This window comes from Monomorium pharaonis, chromosome 6 (genome assembly GCF_013373865.1).
Source record: "Monomorium pharaonis isolate MP-MQ-018 chromosome 6, ASM1337386v2, whole genome shotgun sequence".
In the NCBI taxonomy this organism is placed as follows: domain Eukaryota; kingdom Metazoa; phylum Arthropoda; class Insecta; order Hymenoptera; family Formicidae; genus Monomorium; species Monomorium pharaonis.
Window position 1 is genome coordinate 24,576,292 of NC_050472.1, and position 22,661 is coordinate 24,598,952.

Sequence of the window (22,661 nt, forward strand, 5' to 3'; positions counted from 1 at the left end):
GGAATGTAGCAGTAGCAACAGCAGCAGGAGCAGCGACAGCAATCAGTGAGTGAATTTTTATCATGTATATGTGGAATAAAATGATATGTGATAAACGTGATGCGAGATAAAATATTGGTTCTGTTCCTTGCTATATCTGTACAGTGTCAGTATTGCACATTTGCATAAAACAGATTTAAAATATGAATGCATATAATTGTAAAATTTACGGTTATAGCATGAAACAAAATCAAATAAACGTGGACATAGCATAGAAGAGACCCAAAAAGTCATACACATTACCTACGGGATTCATAGATATTTGCCTACATAGTTCAATGTGCACATTTTGTGCACATAGAGGCGCTGATGGATGAAAACACCTCTGACACGATGACTGCTCTCAGGGGTTCCTCTCTGATATATATCTGGCGATTTTCTAGCGGTATTTTAAATCGAATTTAGCGGATTATTTTTTCAGAAGTTGGCAACACTGTATCGAGCATTTGACAGTAGCGACGTAATCTGACAGACAATTATTTCTGCTGAATATGATGAAAAATTACAGCCAACGGAGCAACCTCGCTGGCAGTACGTAAACATATATAAATAAATGAACTTGCAATCGCCCGTCTGAGTAAACAAATTTCGTAGTGAAATGAGTCAGGGATCAAGGTACAACCGCTACGGTGCTTGAAGAGAGAGATAGCGGGAGAAGAGAGAAACAGAGAGAAAAGAATAAAAGAAAGAGAGAGTAACAGAGAGGGAGAAATACAAAGCCGTAGGGTAGCTGAAGGGAAGTTGGCGTCCAGTCGCAACGATTGCGTCGAGTAAGTGTTAAATGATTGATTTTGCTTTATCGTGTCACATCAATCGGACCACCTGTCAATTCACGGCCTTGGCATTGATCTTGAAGCGCGTACGTATGTACTGCAACTCGATGCACATTTCCATCGATCGGGAGTGTGAACAATGAGACGTAGTAAAGCCGTGCGCATTCTTATGGTGCTCGCTTTGTATTCCAATGATATTAGATCTCGTTCATTGTGTTTAAACGTACTTTTTCTTTTTCGCGAGCGCCGCGCATATCTCGCTTGAATTGCAATTCATGTATAGGCAGAATGCCCTAATGAAGTTGGTATTTATTATTTGAATTGATATTTATTATTGAGTCGTGTGTTTAGTAATAAAAGTATAGTAGTAATAAAAACACATGATGCAATGCTAATGGAATGTTTTATTGATTGGTGAATATCGGAGTTAAGGACAATTCTATGTTCTTTACTATTGATTGTTTCTTTATTTGTGTATTCTATATAAACAAATTCTATGTAAATGTACACTTTGTACATAAAGATAAAGTTAAGATTGCCTATTTTAGTCTGCAACAGATTTGGTATTGAATGGAATTTTTCTATTAATTTAATATTCTTAGCTTTGTATAAAAGCTTGTATAATTACTTTATTATTGTCAACACATTATGTAAACAATTTATACTTTCATGAAATTCATAATGTGCGCTCTTAGATTTTTCTCATATATTTTTTTAAGTAAAGAGAAATATTTAATTTAATTTATAGCTAGTTTTACACAACAACGGTCTTATTGTGTATTTATTAAATAAAATTACTTTTAAACCAAAAACTTAATTATTACTAAAATTACTTTAACATCTTTTTCTAACAGATTGTGCAGTCACAGGAAGTAAGAGGTTATTTGTCTTATCCATGAGAAAGAGACCTCGATTTAATCACAGACATGGATATGGAACTTTCAGATCAGTGTTATCGAATTCAAGCTGTCAATCGCGCACGTAAAATACCCAGCGTGAATTACTTGTGGGATAAGTCTACAGAGGTATATGAACGGGTTAAAGGCACAAACACATTTGTAAATTGGGCTTTTGACACCGTTGAAAGTGTGGTGAATACGATGATCGAGAAGTCCATGCCGGTCGCTCGATTGATGGAGAAACCAATTTATACGTTGGATAAAACACTGTGCCAGGGCATTGATTTTGTAGAAGTAAATCTACCAATAATTAAAGAAGAACCTAAACAGGTAATATATATTTTTCTGTTTACAATATAAATCTTTGATTATTTGAATTTATATTTATATTGAAATATATATATATTTTTTTTTTAGATATTAAATCGCACTAAATCTATAGTATCTGAACGTCTCCGTCCTGCAGTGAAAACTTTTACTGATTTAAAACAAGAAACCAAGCAGAGAGTAAGGGTTATGACTTTACTCACGTATTACAAGGTTCATTACTTACGTATCTATAGTTGGCAACAAGCCGACAAGGTCATGTCAACTGAAACGGGTATCAATATTTTAAAGACTGTTGACAATACTACTGATTTTGCTGAAGTTATGCTAGACAAATATTTACCTCCACCAGAGGAAGAAACTCATGATGATACAGGTAATGTATATATATATATATATATATATATATATATATCTTTATTTGTATTTAACATAAAAGATAAAATATGTTCAAGCATCTTTTTCCATTTATATATTTAAAATAGGATATATAAAAATTTTTTTTTAAGTTGTGGCATATACAAAATAAATAATAATTAAATAACGTACTTTTTCTTAAAAAAACAAACTGAAACTTACACCAAACACAATTAATTTTACATAGTATAAAGAAAGCTAAACAATAAAATTATTATAATTAACTAAGCATTTTCCTACATTTAATAAATATATTTTCTAAAATAGCTAATAAAAATAAATTTATATTTTTAGAGCGATTATGTAGTGAACACGTCAAACTGCATCATACTATGGAAAGACTGAGCGAATTCAGTACTCGAGCGTATAGACGTATTTACTACGCATTAATGGAGAGGTTGCAACATATGTATAAGATAGAAATACTTATTTTGGTGTTACATGCGCTTGTGGTTATCCAGGCGATCAAGTTTTTGGAAACGGTAATGAGTTTTATTTTTAAATTATTCAGTGACTGCCTTTTTTCGTCTAGAGACACGCTCTAGTCCGTTCTAATCAGATGCAATAACATTTAAGAAATCAAACTATTTTTATCACTTTTACATGGAAATTATTCCTAAAACGAGTATATTTTACTTGCAAACTGCTAATTTTACTTAATACGAACGTCGTGAAACATGTGACTATCCATGGAATAATTTCTAATTTTACGGTTCAAAATGAAATTAAAAAGAAGAAGCAGTACTCAGCTATGATATATGGCGACGTTCTCAAGAGACTTGCACATTTCTGACTTTTTAAATAATCTCTTAACTGTTATTTGTTAAGAACACACATAGTAATTCAATTATTTTTAAGAAGAAAATCTCCACTCTCTATGTGTATTAACTTTATAGAGATAATCTCCTTTATAAATATACAGGATGTTTCAAAGCTTTCTTTTAATCGTAAATATTAAAATTTTTATACATACACAGTGTGTGTGTATGTATATATATATAACGTTTTAATTTTAATTGAAACTTAATAAACTAAATATTAATGTTTTATCAAAAAAATTAAAGAATTAAAGATTTAAATTTTATAATTATTTTGAATTATAAAAATTTTAAAATCAAAAAATTATAGAAACAAGTACATAAAACAAATAAAACAAATAAAGGAATAATATATTATTTTACAAGAAATTATTTACTAAAAATAGCATTTTAATTTAAGCTGTATTTAAATTAAATTATAATTTAACATATTAATTAAAATTTTAATATATTTAATATCAAATAGAAAGCAATTGCAATATTGTATACATTATGTATATTTATATCCTATATATTTATAATTGTTTTTATTTTATCGTATTTTAAATAGGCTAAAAATGAAAAGAAAAATATCCCTGTTCGAGCATTTATCTTTGTATACATTTAACCATGTGTTAAACACGTTCAGATTTTTAATCTAGTTAATAATGTTTCTAATGTGTCCTGATCGGATTGTTAGACTGTATATTTGCGAGGACGAATCATCAAAGCGATTATCGTTGTTCTTGTTTTGAGAACGTAGCACGATATTTTTCTGAAAGATTTGTCCGTGTTTTTATAGATAGCTGCGTTTTTCATACCCTGTTATCATGTGACAGGCATATGTACTCGAAAAGCGTGGTACTCGCACATGACATAAACGCTTAATAATATCATCTTTTTATTGTGTTTTTTTTTATATATTGATTTGTATGTAAGGTTTGTCTTCTTTTTTACGCAAATGATCTATTTAACAAAATGTGATGTTACCCTTGAGCAAAATTGATCCTGAATAGAAAATAGTGTTTTATGTGTAGTTCTAGATATTAGTGCAATAATAAATGTGTCTATGAATAATTATGAATGTTAAAGCATGTTGTGAAAATGAAGATTTTAACTGTAACGACTGTGATGAAAAGAATGAATAATTTATTCTCATTTTATATCATATCATTCTGACTTGGATAAGATAAATGTGAATAAATTAAGCAAGTTATAAATATAAGATTTTGCACACTTGTAATATTTGAAACAATTATATAACAGAAGAATATATGATATGTTATATTGAAGAAGTTGATTAGTAATTAGAGTGCAAAAATTCGTGAAGTTTCAGAACGAATAAAGTTTCATATATATCTCAACATAGATATTTTTATTTAAAAAATGTATGTTGTTTTGAGTTAGGTAATTGTTTCTTGCAGGATAATGTTAATTGTGTGAAAAAATGGATGCAATTCTGCTTAATTTAATGAATGATACACGCAGAAATAACCACCACGATATAATTTGGAAAAGTTTATCGTGAAACTTCACGAATTTCCGCACTCTATTTATAACGAAGCGATAAAAGTGACTTAAAATAAATGATACGCCAATATGCAATTGTTTCCATTCTCTGTACTTACTAATGCATTTGTATAAATAATTGCTATAAAAATGTACATTAAAGGCACACCATGCCGTTATTGAGATATACTCACTCGTTTACCCTCTGTTCGCACTTATCGCGTATTAGTCCTGCTTGAGTTTAACGTCATCATGTGTAGTTAATGTTAAGATTAAGGCGAAATAGACGTAAACAATCGATGTAAAAATCCGTTCGCGGTCGCTCTTTTTTTAAACAAGCTATTTCTCAGAGAGCCGGTCTCGGAGCCGCGAGATAAGGGGCTGCCGAGGCACTGAGCGAAGAAAACGGGAGTGTATTTTTCTGGTGTCAGTGCATTTATCACGTCCCGTCCCGTGAGCCGCGGAAAACCGGGATAAAGTGATGCGATGGTATCGTATACGCGCGGAACATTCGGCAAACTCGTAGTGCGAGAGGAGATGCAAGATGTAAGACGCGTGCATGAAATCGCAAGCGATACGAAAGCGGCACTTCTGCCGTCTTCATTATGGTATCCTCGTAGCTGTTTAATTTCGTTGCAAGTCTCGGAAGAATATGATCAAGTCGAGATTAGCACGGAGCTGCCACGAACATTTTTCAAGAATGAAAGATTACTTTATATCTCGGCAGAAAAGCAATGAAAGCCACGAAGAATTTTTTTAATTATGTATGTCTTGGTTGATCGAAATTAATGTACTTCTCAGTTTTTCACTCTTTTCTCTTATTCTTTTATGTAACAATAAATTTTCAAGTATTACTTTCAAGCTGTCTGTACTGAGCGATTATTGATTCATTATTTGCAAATAACTGAAATAAAATAAAATGTTCGAAGGTTTATTTAAATACAAACTTGATAAAAATACCAGTACTTTCTATTCTTCTCGCAGATAGCATTCTAAGAGGCAACATTCATATAAAGTACATCTGACAGGTATTTATGCCAGATGCATCTGCTTGCTCGTCACTTACTCATTTAAGTTTATTCTTTATGACGTCATGTAAAACGTGAAGTACTGGCGTGTCCGTGGTTTAGGCATATGTAACGGACAATATAACGTCACATTAATCATCGGGAGTCAACGCGCGTTTCTCTATGCCTCTTAAAACGTCATCCTTCCTGCTGGCCTCATCACAGTCTGTACATTTGCGAACGGACGGACGTCTTTTCATTAACGTGCTCGCAGATAATCCTGACGTACTACTGCTTGGATGCATGCGATGCGCGCTGCAACTTTCTCGAGGAATGCGGTTTGATGGGTGTAGCGCTGCGAAAAGAGAAAGAAATGACCATTTAATGTTGAAGCCGCGATGCTTACGTACGCGTTACACACTGAGTTGTAGTATATGCGAAGGCTACTTCAAGAAATTGGAAATAAGGTCTTGAACCATAAAGCAGAGGCTCTCAAATTTCCAACTTGTTAAATATTAAAAAAATTTTCAATTATTTGAAATTTATCACAAATTAAAATGAATACAGACAGATAAAAATTTTATCGGCTTTATTTTTAATTCATGATGTTCTAATAAAGAACAGATATAAACACATAACAAGAAAAGTTTATAAATGAATAGGGAAAAAAGTACCTATTTTTTCAATATATTGTATTATTAAAAAGTTTCTAAATAGAAGAATATTTTTAATGAATTTTAAAATTAACAACTGTAGAAACTTTTTAAGACTTTAAAAATTTTATACTATTCTTGCGCTTTTCAATATCTTCAATAGTTTGAAAATTATTGATTTTTAAGTCCTTTTGTTCACATGAGATCTTCTGAATGTGCGCTACTGTGCTCATGTAGCTATAAATTCTTAGACCTTCATAAAGTTTGAAGACTTTCAAGATGTGTCAAGACTTTAACGCCATCGATACTTTACACAAGTTTCAAAGTGTGTTACTGCTAAGAATTTCTTTTTTAATTCCTCCCTAGGGATCAATACCCGCAAGACTTCAAACAATTCTACAAAACTTTTAAGGCATTTTCAATGTATGTAAAATGCAATAAAAATTCTTTGATATGCTGGTTACAAATATTAATATATTCGATATTTTTATTATTTAAGCTAGTAGCACAATTAAATTTCAAATTATACAATAATTAAAATTAATGTAAAAATAATGTATGATAATCTTGACACTTAAAAAAATGTAGATTTACATTATAACAATAGAAATGAGAAATATTCTATTTCTTTTTACAGTTCTTCTTTATCCTGGCGTGCTTTAAAATATATGACGTCGCAAAGTAAAGGCAGAGAAGCACAAAACAATCCAATTATTTGTCGCAGACACTCAGGCGTGCATGGTCCACGGTTCAATGAACGAATCGACGCTGAAAAACATCGAGAACAAGTAGCGGTTTTCGCATACAAGTAAATCATTAGTACATCCCTGGCAAAGATGCGCGTGGGTTGCGGATCGCACGTGTTCGCGAATTTTCGATGGCCGCGTCGCGGCCTCGTAAACAGCTTCTTGCCTCGTGATACGGCGCGTTCCCGGTGGCTGCGGGCCGTTTTAGAAACTATAATGGATTATGGAAGGCGGCCCTCTCTTTCTCTCTCTCTCTCTCTCTCTCTCTCTCTCTCTCTCTCTCTCTCTCTCTCTCTCTCTCTCTCTCTCTGGCCCGGCTGGTGGTTGGTTGCACAGGCAGCAAGGAGGGCTTCCGTACCCGCTGAAAGATCTATGGCGGGGCGGTAGATAAGCTATGCTTCATAAGCAGAGATGTTATCTTCATAAAAGCCGCAGGTCGATGCCTTCTTCCGCCGTATACCACGGTAGTCGGCGGTCGTATCGCGCCGCGTTATGTACGGCTTGTACATCACGAGATATACTGTATGTTGCGTATACCTGTATAGCCTATATATACCCCCCGGTATACGGATGCGCGTGCATGCCGGATAAACAGAACGCTGATGGATCTTCTTAAGCGAGACGAAATTGATTTTTGTACGAGAAATATTTATTTTCCGTGCGTGGTTCGTATATTTGTTTGAGTCGAGGACGTCAATTTAGAAATATGTCGCCCGGGAAGATATTACGCGCTTTGAGCAACCTTTCAAGCGCGTCTCGTGTATCAGATGAAAAAGTAAGTCCACTCCCTTCGCGCGATCGTAGTTCACTTCGTCTAATAAAGTGAGGTATTAGCTAATCTTTCACTGGATTCTTTCAGTTTCGCCATGCGATTCTTCCTTCTCTATTGCCGCAACTGCGCCGGCGTCCGCCGCGGCAGTATTATTTGTCGCACGTGCCGCGCGATGTAATAAAAAAAGTTTTTGCAATTTCCAACCTGTGGCGTCCTTTATCCCGATCCCCGACCCTACCGTAAGCACGTAACGCGAGTATTTCGTCGAGCTCTCACTCAGACGGTCTCCTTTTTGCGCCGCGGCGCAACCGACGACCGCGTCAAAAAGCGTCGGGTACAGTTTCTTGGACAGGGTCCAACGGTCGGACGGAGAAATTGGTTTCAGCGCGAAACCGCGAAGCTCACAGTAAATAGTCGTATTTAAAGAAAAAGCTGAGCAGCGATAAACGAACGACGTTGTGCGGAGCGGCTCCTACGCAAACTGTCCTCTTAGCCGCCTTGGCTTGCTCAGAAGCGCCAGTGAAATTTTAATAGATGAGAATTTTTCGCATCGCCGGAACTTTTAATGAACCGCAAGCCTTCGCCGCACCTGAAAAGTAAGAAACGCTTGTATATCTTCAACGGACATCGACAATCTGTAGAAAACGTGCGCAAAGTACTTCACCGTGATTACGTGTATTTCAACCACTGCTGTTCCGATTGATCCGCCTTGTTCCGAAATGTTGTACATTGTTACATGCATAATATTAATATTTTTTTTATAATAATAGAAACAAATTTAAAAACGCTTATACGTGTCTGAGAAGGAAATGGAATATTTTTATAATATTTCTTTATTTCGCCAATATTACGGAAGAACATTTTCTTTTGCTTTTTTTACACTGCTTTGTGTATATGTTACTTTCATACGACGCGAGGAATATTTTTCCTACATTTTTATATGTGAATACATATTGTAAAATTGTATTATACTGCATGACAGAGAGTTATCGCCGGCAATTATACTCCATACTTCGCCTACTATATTTTTCCATCTCTTTATATGCTCAAAGACGCCGCGCGCCGGTTGTGTACTGCCATACTTATGAATATGCTATTTTCCAGTGCCGACGCGCGTACTATGTTTATTCCCGAGTGATCAATACTGGATGCAATGGCCGAGTCACTAGGAGTCAGAATCGATATCCTATCGTGCTTTTACTGCAGATCCGGTAATATCTCCGACGCGTTTTTCACAAACGCAATAATGCGAATTCGATAACGTCGAAGAAAACCAGCACGGATTACATATGTCTGCGTATAGCTCGCGCTTTTGCATTGTAATACTATCAATCATTTTATTGGACACACTATTTAAATTGTAGAGTACATGTTACAATAACAATTATAATGAAACTATATAAAAAATGCTGCAAAATTGATACAGCGTCACACCTCAAATAGCTAGCGTTAAGTAATTTTTCTTTGAAACATGCACTTGTGTATAACAAAGAAGCGAAAAAAAGAAGAAGGAATATTTTTTTCTTAACTAAAATAAACTTAATTTAAAGGTTAATACCATTATAGTTTTCCACTAATAAATATCGCACATTTACGGAGATAGATTTAATTTTGGTCTAGCTTTAATATAAAAAATCTAATTTATCTATTTCTGTTACACATTATACAACTTCCACGTTAGCAATTAATGTAATTACGTTTCCTGTTGCATGTATGCGTTATTATTAATTATTAGCAATTAATGCAGCTCGTAATATTTCTATTGAATGACTGGAAAATGATTCGGGGTGATACAAAACATTTGAAATACTATAAACATTGACAAGTAATTAATTACAATCAATACGTTAGCCTGCAAATATGTAACATTCGATGCACAATATGTGTCTCCCTGACGCAACAACATTACGAGTTATGACAGCAATCTATTCATTCGCGATTCACTCGCTTTCTCCGAGGTTTTTTGAGGAAAAGAGGGAAGGGGAACATAGTTTAATCCCGCTATGAATGTGTAATTAAAATTTGCGCAAGCTTGCGGTTATTACGTGGAGAATCCGCCGACACGTAAAATCATGCAAAATGTCCAGCGTAAAAGCTTCGCCGTCAACTCGTCTCCGAACAGCGCACAGTTAATGCACTGGAAGTGAAATAGCAGCTGTTCCAATTTGAATTTCGGGAGGAATACGAGCGCTAGGAAACAAACGTCGTTAACGTTTATTTATGATAACAAAAAGAAAGGACGACATGCCCGATAAATGCATGCTGATTAAATCGTTGATTAAAAACTTTAGGCATGGCGGCTCGTTGTGTCCTACGAAAAATTGCAATTTGGAATAAATGAAGCAAATATATATGAAAAAATATATAGGAAAAAAACTTTCGTTTGTTTTCCCTTTGTTATAATTAAGGTTTGATTAATGACAAAGTGAAAAAAAAACTCGGTTCTTCTATTTATAGTAGCACTCAATTAATTACACTTTTCTCACGATTCTCAACGAGTCTAGCAAAAGTACTTTTAATCCTCTACGAAAGTAATTCTCGTCTTTTATGTATATCTCGTTTCTGCATCCTGACGACGCTCTACGCGTACTTTCACCGCGACAAATTGTGAGGATCGATAGACGTCTCTCAACCCTCTGTTACGCACTCCGCCGTTCCCCTATACTCCCCTCTACTATTTAATATTTATTTATTCAAATATTCGTCGTGGCCCGTTTCCACGTGTGCGCAACGTTGACGTCGACGGCGATACTCTGTGCCGTGACATTCGCCGCGTCGACGAAATTTTATATATTTTTTTCCATGGATTTGGGCTTATGGTCACGTTGATTTCATACCCTTCCCACCCATTTCATTTCGTGATTAATGCGCGACGCAACATATTCGCGAGGCACAAAAGTGGAAAACTTTCGTCGGTTTCAAGATCATTTCGCCGCCGCTACTCTTCTCTTTATTTCAATATCTTATTTGGAATGTTGTCCTCTTGTTTACTTAGAATTTGCTACTTCTCTTTAGACTTCGTAATTATGTTTAACTTTGTATCAGTCGGGCAAAAAGGGTTTACTGGCCGAGAAAACCAGGCAAAACGTTGGAGAAAGTTTTCGAACTCTATTCGTTTCTAGCAACTCGTCCCTTAATTCCCTTAACAGCCGGGAATTGATTTACAACTTGGCTCTCCGTATCTAAGGAAATAAAATTCCGACATTATGGGATTAATAGTTTCCGGGGGTGTTGCACTGAACGAGGGCCGCATGATGCTTTCCACATTTAACTTCGTAACATTTACTTTAACTTCGGGGCGACGTTAAAAACGTTATTAGGGCTGCTATCACTTAGTCGGCGCGCGAACTTCCGCGCGTAAAAACTCACGATCGACGACTCGCGTAAAGTCGCGATGGCGAAACCAACGTGGGAAGAGAGGAAACTTTCTTGCCGCCTCTCCCATTCGGAAGCGTTTCCATGGATGCGGTATCGCGTCATCGTCGTTATCGGAAACCTTTAACGGGTCTTCGGGTCTGTTAGAAGTGACGCCTGTATTAATTTGTTCCCATGACCGCGACGAAAAGCTTTTAGGAAAAGGAGAAAAAACGTAGGCTAGGGAGACTGGTATCAGCTACTGCGGGCTTGGCGAAAGAAGCACGAACGATGGCCGCGAGCATTTCCGCAGACAATTTATTTGGCCGGCCGGAACGATCAAACTTTTTCTCCGGGACCATGTGAAAAATAACAGCGTCGAAAGCGGTTCTGCTGGAACAACGGGACTATGTCCGGCATCCGCTCGACATCGCGCGGCGCGGCGCGACGCGACGCGACCGACGACTTAGATAGAATGAAAGGCAACCGTAAGCCTGGGGAAACTAAAGCTTCCCTTGACGGCTTTCGTAGCTTTCGTCGTTTACCTCCCAGCCATCCCAACTCAAACTACAACCGAGAAACCGGTGGTAACTTTGGTGGATATCAAAGGCATCGTATAGCTTCGGTTATGTGTCTCGACCTTCATCCCCTTCAGCACCGAACGAGATTTTATCCGATTGATTTTACTCCGGTCTGCACTACCGGTGCAAGAGAAGTTTCTTGATAAAAAAAAATTGGTTTTAAAAAAAAAACTTTAAAAATAAAAAAACTTTTGTTTTAATATCTAATATTTAAACGATACAATAGTAAATATAATCGACACAGTAGTATGATAATTACTTATATTCGTATTCATAATTAAGTATTATTTCTTTCGTGTATCAAATGTATAAATACTTGTCACTTACAGTTCAAGTATTTTATATAAATTAAATACATGAATATTTGTACTAGAGAAATCTGTTTAAGTTAAAAAATTTAGGTAAATTAATAACTTCCTTTCTCAGCCTAATTTTAAATGCAATATAAACCAATCTGTAATTCTTTTATTTTGAAAGTAAGTATAATACATTTTTAATAAGACTATTACTTTATTCTTGAGAATTTATTTATGTTTAAATGTCTCTTTTTCGAGAAAGAAATGTTTAATAATTTACAATAACAGCCTTTCTGAATTGAGGAACTATAATATTGCCATTTACATACACACATCTGTTTGGAACATTTACTTCGATAACCAGATGTGTAAAGAAACTTGCTTCATTTCATTCATATAACTAAGTTGTATGCTCACGAATAATTTTTCAAGAGATACGATTCCGCTCACGGTCAGCTAGTGTTCACAATACGCTGGATTACAACGTCGCGGTTTCTAACGACTCAACGCGCCGCAATAACGGACTGTAATTTTATTTACGCGGATCGCGCGGGCGCCAGCTTTATTTATCGACGCGAAACTCAAGTACGCGCGCCGCATTCTCGCCCGTCACTTCCAATCTCAGGATCCGCACGGCCGGCATTAAAATTTCATCCGCGGCGCGAGAGAGCAATTACGCGGGGAAAAGTTAAAAAGTAATGTTACAGCGAGACCAGAAGTCCCCGTAAGAATAGCGCGTAAACTTCTTAATCGTATTACTCGAGGAAATACGCATCCGGCTGCATTATTTAAGACAGCGCGGTTGATTGCGCGAGCCAGCATCTCAAAGCTTAGGATTGGATACCACTACCTTATACAACGCTCTTACAATTCCGCCGATGCAAAACTGTTATTGCCAACCAGGAAACTATCGCGCGATTCGACTGAATTTTTACGTCAAGTCCGATGGACTTGACGTAAAAAAAAAAGAACAATAAATTCCCATTCTCGTAAAATTACCCATCTTTTCCATCATCTGCTGAAACGGCGGTAGCTTTGCGAGAGGTTTAAACAAATCATTGGTCTTAAGATGATCCATTAAGACCGAAACATATAAATTCGATTTTACGCTTAACGTCTCGATTGCGCGAGCGAACATTTTCACCGATTGTCGAGCCACCAAGTTTCGTGCGAGATATATGTTCCTGTATGTACCATATTCCGCGATGTACTTTGTGATGGGGGCTCTTTGACGCACGGTCGTTAAGCACGTAGCAAGCCGAAATACGTTCAGCTCGGTACTACGATCCGATGAAATATTCTCGCGGCGCGGCGGCGTCTCGTTACCGCGTTGCTTCATCCTCCCGCTGTTTCCACGCTATTCTTGATTCTTATATACCGGCGCTCCGCGCGCACCAGCCTGCATTACGAAATTAAGTCCGAAGAGGCGTCCGGGAGATGCGGCAAAGGCATTCGACGATTTCCACTTTCTCGCCATTAGCCGGTGTACCTGGCCGATCGATAGAGAACAGAGCGGATCCCGTCGTCTTCTATTTTTTGCCAGGCGTCCAATCACTTGGCAGTGCACGATTGGTACTTACCTAATGACTCGATGGCTCTTCTCCAATATCTTCGTGAAATTAGAAATTGTACGGGCGTGGAAAATTAAAGGCGGTATAATTTTCATTGTCGAATTCAGTTGATGATAAATGATCGTAAATATATAGAATATTGAATTTTTGGGATAGCTGAGACAGAAGATTAAGCGAAATATTGTTACATTAAAATAAAACAAAATATTATTACAATTACCTTACAATATGTGTAAGGATATGAATAAGAAGCAATCTTAGATTGTAATTTTACAAAATTAGTACACATTCCCCGTTTCCACTTTATATATCACGTCAAAGAATTTTGAAATTATAGAATTGATAAGTAATAATTTATAAAATTAGAAATTAATACTTATTAATAACGGCTTATTGATAACGTGTTACGTGTAACGTTATTGCATAATTTGCATTACGTACTTAATAAAACGCGATCCAATGTAGCATTTATTCCGCGCCGCTGATATCAAAAGCCTCGGAAGAAGAAATGTGCATTAACATTTACGATCCTGCGTAATAAATTACATTTCTTCATTCAGGTATCTACGATGAGGAAAGTTACGATGCGCAATAAAACGTAACCAGTTTATATTATGATTTACATAGATTGCGTTAAAGCCATTAGCGCCGCAAAAGAGTTCGGACGATATATCTTGCGAGCATTTATTCGCGACGTTTGTGAACCAGCCGCGAGGAAAATTTAACGTTTCGTAGCAGCATACGTCGGTATTACGCAATCGCTTTGTGCCGAACGCGCGGGGTGGTTTGTTAAGGAAGAAAGTGGAATTTAGGTAAACCGGGGGTGTCTTAAAGTGGATTAAACAAATAAACGTTTCTATCGCTCGATAATCTCCGCATACAAAAGCGCATTTTCATCTTTTATAATTATTAGCCTCGAGGTATAAAAAGTTTTTAATCTCGCTTGATTATTACACCAGCCCACCGTCTCATCTCCGTTTTTATTAGTACTTAATCTCGGAAGAATAGTCGCGTTTGTAATGCGCGCGGCTACTGAAAACACGGTTTCTTACTTTCTTACCAGCCTCTAATACGTATTCGCGACAAAAGGCGCAAAATGTTATTCGTTAATTCACCTTCGCGTAAACACATCTCTCTCCCTGTGTATTAAAATTTTTACGAATAGCAATATGCTATTATGAATAGCTAACATGCTAAATTATTCCCTTCGAGAGTTGATAAACACGTACGCAAAATAATGTATTATGTAGCAGCATGTAATTGTAATTAATAACGTAGCGTTATTCTAGAAGCTCAAAAATAGATATTTGCAATATTAAGGAGATTTATACGTTATATCTCGTCCACATTTATTCTTGATGACTGAAAAGCAATCAAGTGGAGCAAGACGATGATTGTATCGGCCGCGTTCATAGTCCACTACGAGCACCGGCTATATAATGATTCCCGTGTGTGCTAGGCTCGGATCTATGGGGGCGGCAAAAACCACCCTTCTCGTGGCAAACATCGTTCATCATTTTCAATAACGCTTTCCTTCTTGCTTTACCTCGCGTCTAGCGCGTTGACGCGACGAATACCTTGAAAAATCCGTCGCTAGTTAGTTTCGGATCGATACGCGATTAATCATAATCTATCAATTTGGGAACCGTCGGCCAATTTACTAGGCTCACAATCAGACCGCGCCTCAATATTTACTGTCCATGACCAGAACACGGACGATTCAGCCGATAACAAGGGAGATATATTTATGTATGTTCGCGGTGTATCTTTCTCGAGTAATGAACTCAACTTTCCCGGCTTTAATCATTTTTCTACTTTAACATTAAATGTTGTAGAAGATAATTTGTTTGATGTAGTACCACTTTGCCGCGTGGAAATTCGAAATTACATAATTTATTAAGAGCTCGACAGAGCTTATCTTGAACGCAACAAATGCGATATCGTTGCATTGCAATGCGCGCGATCGATATGTCTGCACGTTGAAATAACAATGACCATCTCAGATAAACAGGATCTCGCTTTCGGCCAAATGTCTACTTACGTTCAACGCATAGCGATGATGCATTATCGCGCAGCCAGCGGGAGGAAAAACCGATAGACATACACCGCGCATAAGAAGTCGCACGCGACCAGCATAAATCACACGACGAAAACAAAATCTAAATGCCGCCGTTCTATTCCCTCGAGTCATGCGGGCGCGTTCTTTCTTCTTTCCCGGGTCCCCCGGGTTGCCATGCGCCCCATGAACGCGGATGGGAAACGGAAGCTCCGGGTCTCGGCTATCGTGGTTGACGCGAGGCCGGAAGTCGCCGGCTACTGTGAGAACGCGATTTAGGTCCCACAAAATGCTCCTTAGAGCCCGGAGCCCGTTCCAATTAACCCGCCACGTTGTACGTGATATTAGTTGGATGTTGACAGTGGCACCGATAGGATCTCTCGACAGCCTGTATCTCGCACTCACTTATTATTCATTAAACATTAAACTGCAACCAAGCAAGCTCCGTCAAGCAAGTCGTCTCGCGCTCTATTCGATCTCTATGCATCGCGGGTTTCGCGACGCGAATAACAGTTTGTTTACGCTCACGAGGAAGAACTAGAAGTTACATAGCTCGTGTGAAATCGTATAAGCAAATTTTGTCATATTTATTATTTTGTAATATTTAAAAATATTTTTTAATTTTAATTCGTGACGTAAAAAAACATCAAACTTAAAATAGTTTCTTTTTATTCATTTGAACACATGGATATTTGCACCTTCCAAATTAAAGAGAACGTGGCAAAAGAATATAATGCTCTGACAGATCAAAACGGCCGTGAATGTCTAAAGGATAAGACGGAATAAATTTCGTTATAGATTTTGCAATACTTTCATTATTAATTTTTATAAATTTCTACTTGCGCGCCAGTTTTCAAATTGTCAGCGACTATTTTACATGCAGTGGGGCAGCATTCGATGTGGAAAAACGCGAGGGACAGACGTTTGCGGCGGATCTGGCGAATGGCGCACGGCTAGCTGTCGCTTTTCGTTGGTTTCTTTCCCGTCGCGCTTATTCCGCTCCTATTTCCCGATGCCCTTACTGTCTCTTTTTCGTGGGTATCGCTGGCGCGCGAGTGTGCATTCCGGCGAATCGTCCTCTCTCTTCCTTTTTCTTCTTCGTGCCTCATGGTCCCTACAGTCTCTATTGTGTCGTAGTGCGCATCCGCTTCTGAAATTTTCATCCCGGCCGCTTCCGAACAGTCGTTTCGCCACGTACCGCCGCTGGAGGACCGGTCAATATCGCTTCGAGCGTTATCCACCGGCGTTTTGCAATATTGAGCCTGCGTGTCGTTTCTCGCTCGCGTATGGCAGCCCGTGAATGGATTAACCGCTACCGCGTTGGCGTTGGATTTGAATTCGTGTGGATTGAGTGAACTTAAAGCGCGACTGCTGGACGTCTCGTTTCGAAAAATTGCAGTTTAAAACGTGCAATGTGTATGCAGCACTGGCAATTTTTATCTTATATTTAGATATATCCAGCGATTGCGTATCAAAAGCTTGAGTGAACTAAGGACTGTTTTGGCGATTCAGTTGGATGTCATGTCTTGCCTTACGTCAACATGTTTATAATTATAAGCTTACAAAAATTAATCTTTGATTGCCGGTACACAGACTCTAGTAATTACAAGTACACATTTGCAAAGTAATTTATGTTTTTGAAGCAGTTGCGGGAAGAAAAATTCTCGTTGGTTACTAACAAAAAAAAAAAAACGCAACGAATGGATTAACGTCACGCTTTAATTGACAGTCCATTATGTAGCCCGAAGTTTTAATTAACTAGCAATTTTGCTGCAATCCGTTGTTTGGACAGAAAGTTGCGAAGTAATTAGAGTTAACGCATAATTAACCAATAAAAGCAATATTTACAAATTAGTTGTACACTTTAATTTATGTAAATCATGTAACCATAATACATGCACATATATATTACTTAATTTTGATTCTATGTAATTAATGAGTAAGGAGAAAGAGATAGAGAATTAATAGATTATTATTCCAATATTTTTCATTGAAATTAGCCACTCTTTCTAGACGGTGAACGTGAATAAATCGATGAACGATGTATCCTTTATATATAATTGCAGAATATTTTTCACTATAATTAATCAGTATTGATCAATATTATACGCATATTTTGTAATATATAATATAAATAATTTATAACAGGTTATATTTATTTAAACAAAATTTTAACATCGTGCGCATAAAACTCTTTGTAAGCCAGCTGTTCTAGAATATTTGAAATTAAATTTAATGCGGATAAATAAAATCATAAAAAACGTACCATAGATAAAATTATAGGTAAAAGTTATACTCTATGTGGCTCTCCACGATCATGCCATAAATCGAGTATCATAGTTCACGCTATTACCTAATAGATGCAGCGGTGCAAAGAGTTCTTTCTCTTATGCAGCGACGTTTCTATTATCCATTCTTGGACGCACTTTATATTCTCAACTCACCCCGCGTAGTTTGCGCTGGGTCAGACACCGGTGTGTTCCCGCGACTTATCCACCATAGAAATCGCTCTCTCAATTGTCAGCGACAACTTCAAAATTGCGAAGAACTTCCTGCGTTCGCAGGAAATTCGAAAGTTGGCTGGTGCAGCGAGCTCGTCGGGTACTAAGGGGAAACGGGTGCACGTATCAAGGTAAACACCGATTGGAAAGTTAGTTGCGGTCCAAATGGAGTCTCGTCTGTAAAAGTTTACCGGCCGGCAAACAAATCCCTCTTCGCGGCAGCGATAACAGCGAACCAGGGGAATTGGTCGCACTGTTCCAAAGTGGGTCAATCCGGAGCAAAAGACGCGGTCAGCGACTATTTAGCTCATCCCTGGTCTTGGCTGATAAAATGTGTGACAGAAGCTATTTATGTACAGCGGATCTAAGATTTTTTTAAAAGCTTTCTAATAATTAACGAACTAAAAAAAATTGTTAAAATATTTAAAATAAAACGAAGGCAGCTTTTCAAATAATATACACTTTAAAAGATAATTAAAAAATTCTTATTATGTTCTAAATTAAACGATATATTCACCCTGATGCGCGCACCTCATTTTTTACTTTAATCGCCGACACTGACACCAAGATATATTGCTTTAATCTGATAATTAGATAAGAGACTCGAAACGTGTTATATACATAATGTATTTTTTTTTTTACACAAAATTAGCTCACTGGATGCGCGCGGTGTACAACTCACCGCGTAAATTAGATCTTCTCCTATCATCCCGTCTAGACTACTCATTCCTAATATATCGCACGTAATTCCATCACTTTCCACTTTACACCGGCAACTTCCGTGCATTAGCGCGTTACTTGTGCTGCAAATTGGGGCACCACCGTGGCTTGCTTGCGTTCCAGGCGAAGAACGATGACGCGCACCCCCGCGCGATCCTGGAGAACGCGACGGATGATTGCAACGTTATTGGAGCCTATCCAATATCCGATTCATTACCGTCGTAATCTTCGATACCACGAAGATCCCGTTTCCCCCTGTCTATCGTGACCTCGTTCCGCTTTCTCGCGAATATACCCTTCCTTCCTGCTTTAACCGCACGGAGACTTTGCGTCGCGATGCCTCTTTTCGCGGACGTTTTGCGTTTATCCGAGGCTGTTTTAAAAGCGATGATGCTTTCGGATATTCAAGTTAAAAGCACTGTCGCGCGTGGATATATAAAGAGCTACGGGCTGACGTATAAAAATCCTGAAAATTATGCTTCTTTACGTATATGTTGTATACACGGGTTAACGTTAACGTGATGCTCGCATTACCACGTCCTTCTTTTCCCCGTGCTGCATATGCCTGGGATTTTTGAGCTTTGTACTAGCGCAAAACAACATTGCAACGAATTGAACGTCAATGAAAAGGGATACGAGTCAGCCGATTTATATTTAAATTACAATGAAAAATAATTCTCTCATTCTCATTATGTTTTACATCCAAGCACAAGAGAAATGATTAAAGATAGATGAATGAAGCGCAAATCGACTGACTACAATTCTTCGATATTCAGAAATAAAAATCAAAGGATAAAACGTTCTTTATTACGCGTATCAGCGCGTCGGCAGTTAAATAGTTAAAAGCGAATCCGCGCGACGTTAATTTTACGTAGGGTAATGCCGTGCGCGTAACGCGTAATTTTATGGAGTTCCAATTAACATTTCGTCTACGTTAACCCATGAAAACGGCGGGAGAAAATTTCCTACATACGTCTCCTGAATTTAATACGGAAGCCGCAAGCCGGGGTATGCGCAATGTAAATGTAGGAAATTATATTTCATACGTGTGCACGTGTGTGGATGCGTGGGATTAACGTGTTTGCAGTTACCGCTGTGAGTTTAGCATGTAGCACGAATTGCACCGGCATTCACCTAATTTGCATATAAATCGTGTAATAATGTTATGCAATAATAATGCGGATTCATGAAATATGACTTGTTGATCGACGTACGATAATGTGTATAAATGGCAACATTACGGTCCGAGGCGACGACAGGACAGCGCGGTGAAAAACTTAATAACTTCATTGTTAATTATAACGTCACGGATAGCGCTATCCATATACTGGTTGTGTGTACCGTTTAGCGCGCCGGCAATTGTAATTGCGCAATGTCCAAGCGAATTTTATATGGACGGGCTTTTTCCGTAGTATATTTTACATTATTCATAGCGAGCGCGTCCTACGCCGAAAATCTGGCGTCATTTTTCTCGACGTCGATTTTCTTTTTTATTTCTTGCTGTAAAATCCTCCTTTCATGCATTTCATATCCTCACGTAGCTCACGCTAAAATAATCACTCTCATATGTGGCTCCGCTTAATGTCCCGTGGCTTCTGTAATTGGCCATTTTCAATTCATACTCTCGGACACATTTGGACATTCACGTGCACATGCTCTATGCATGATGTTCGTGAAGTTGATGGCATCGCGATATAATATTTCATGAACATTATACAACGCCGCACGATATGCTGCTGCAACATTTCACCTGACTGGAGGATACTCTCAATAAATTTGCATTGATTAAATATAAATACACGGGAGAAACGGGATCAATAAACTAATATCGGATAAGTAATATATTTTATCAGATCTGTTTTAATAAGGTATCTAAGTTGAATAAGGTCCATCACTAAATAAGGCTCATTTTTTAATTTATTACTTAAAAATGCACTTTATGATTATATGCTTAAAAGATGTGCCATAAGAAGTAAGTACAGAAAGGATGGAAAATTAGAACTGGCAACGCGGTTGTTTAACGATAAGAAAATGAGCATATTAGTCGTTTTTTAAATAATTTGTAAGTATACATTACTTTATAACTTAATATAATGTATTATAATATTATTTAAACTTTCTAAATAAAAAACAACAAACATATATATACATTTTTTTCAGAAACAGCGTATTCTCATTAAAAAAGCTTTTTTATGAAGCTAAAATTGAACCAAAATTACTAGCACTTTCCAAAGACTAAAATATTAATTAAAGATCAAATTAAAACTAAGTAATTTCTAATAGATACTGTAATAATAAGTTTTCCTTTTCTGAACTGACATAACATAGACGACGCAAGTCGATTGAAGGGTGTGATTTACTTTTGATCCGCGAGCGGAGCGAGCAACAACAGGGCGATAAACCTTTGGTATGGCCGTTACCGCTAAAGGAGACACGGTGGAAAGCACCGGGTCGAAGAATTCCCTCGGGTACTCGAAATCACCGCGTTAATTCCGAGGTGTCTGAGAAGTGGCTGAGCCAGGGCTGCGGCGCGCCGCGCCGGTGGTGCATACGTAGGCACGTATACGCGCGCCTCGGCTGGAAGGCGTCTTGGCAAACTCGCGCGAACACCTTGGAGGGTATGCCGTTGAACACATCGGACTTGGACTTGGTGTTGGTGAACGGCGCTGGGATGGGTCGGGTTGGAAACGCGCTGGGACGAAGGGCCATTCTTGCCGTGAGCGCCGGGGTGCTTGTGTCAGCGTCCCGTTTGTTCTCGTCGTCTCATTCCAGAATAACTGTCGCGAGGCACTCGCTGCTTTCAGTTCGAGCACTTTGAACCGAGGGGCGACGCCTTGGCAACTTGTGGAATCATTTGTGATATTGTGTATTCAGTAATAGGGCTGTATCTTTAACTCTAAATCGTCAGATTGTTGTTGGTCATTTGATCAAATGTATGTACAGCATCGTCGGCACGTAGCGTAATGTATGTAAATAAGATACATTTTTCTTATTCTTCTTTGAATTAATATCTATGCAGAAAATTAGTGCTGCTTTCCTTTAATAATTTCTAAACTGTATACATATAAATATAAATTTAATAAAATAAACATAACTAAAATACACACGCATATAAGTTTTAATTTAATTTATTATTAGATGTTTTTCAGAAAAAATGTTATGACAACTGAATAAAAATCATTTTCGCTAAAAAATAAATATTACATTTTATTTAATAAACCTCCATTGTATCCACAAAATAATTAATAATTTATTTATGCTGTGTGAAATTAATTATATATCATTTCACTCTTTTCTGACATAAAGTTTGTGATTGCAATGACGGATTAAACGCTTTAGTTAATATTCGGTATCTTTAATATCATATAAAATATAGACTGTCATTTATGTACAATATGATTTTATTAAATAATTTGCTTTGACATAACCGCATTATTATTAAATCATTATATGTTAACATTTCATTATAATATAAAAATTATTACCTTTTCTTCGTATATACATTTTAGACAAGTTGAATAATTTATTTCTCTATAATTTACGGATATTAAAAGTACATATCGAATATAGTTCAGAGTAAAATTCAAGGTATATTATTACTGTCTGGCGTTTAAAGAAATTTGATTATCTTCAATATTCCTCA

At 37.3% G+C, this 22,661-nt stretch overlaps 1 protein-coding gene and 1 long non-coding RNA gene across 5 annotated transcripts; both read left to right on the forward strand.

Annotated features, from left to right (window-relative positions):
- Positions 1 to 422: 422 nt before the first annotated feature.
- On the forward strand, positions 423 to 3,513 carry LOC105834140 (lipid storage droplets surface-binding protein 2). 4 transcript variants are annotated; one of them, XM_012676405.3, is made up of 5 exons: positions 423 to 570; positions 634 to 809; positions 1,667 to 2,041; positions 2,129 to 2,414; positions 2,750 to 3,513. In XM_012676405.3, exons 3-5 carry the CDS (start codon positions 1,739 to 1,741, stop codon positions 2,998 to 3,000), a joined length of 840 nt encoding a protein of 279 aa, XP_012531859.1. In that variant the 5' UTR covers positions 423 to 570; positions 634 to 809; positions 1,667 to 1,738; the 3' UTR covers positions 3,001 to 3,513. The 4 variants fall into 4 exon arrangements, with proteins under 4 accessions (XP_012531859.1, XP_012531860.1, XP_012531858.1 ...); XM_012676406.3 differs by having other exon boundaries at positions 463 to 898; XM_012676404.3 differs by having other exon boundaries at positions 464 to 809.
- Positions 3,514 to 7,053: 3,540 nt separating this feature from the next.
- Positions 7,054 to 10,315, forward strand: LOC114254424. The gene is made up of 2 exons (XR_003625784.2): positions 7,054 to 8,535; positions 9,044 to 10,315. It is a non-coding gene; the product is annotated as an uncharacterized LOC114254424 (long non-coding RNA).
- Positions 10,316 to 22,661: the final 12,346 nt, after the last annotated feature.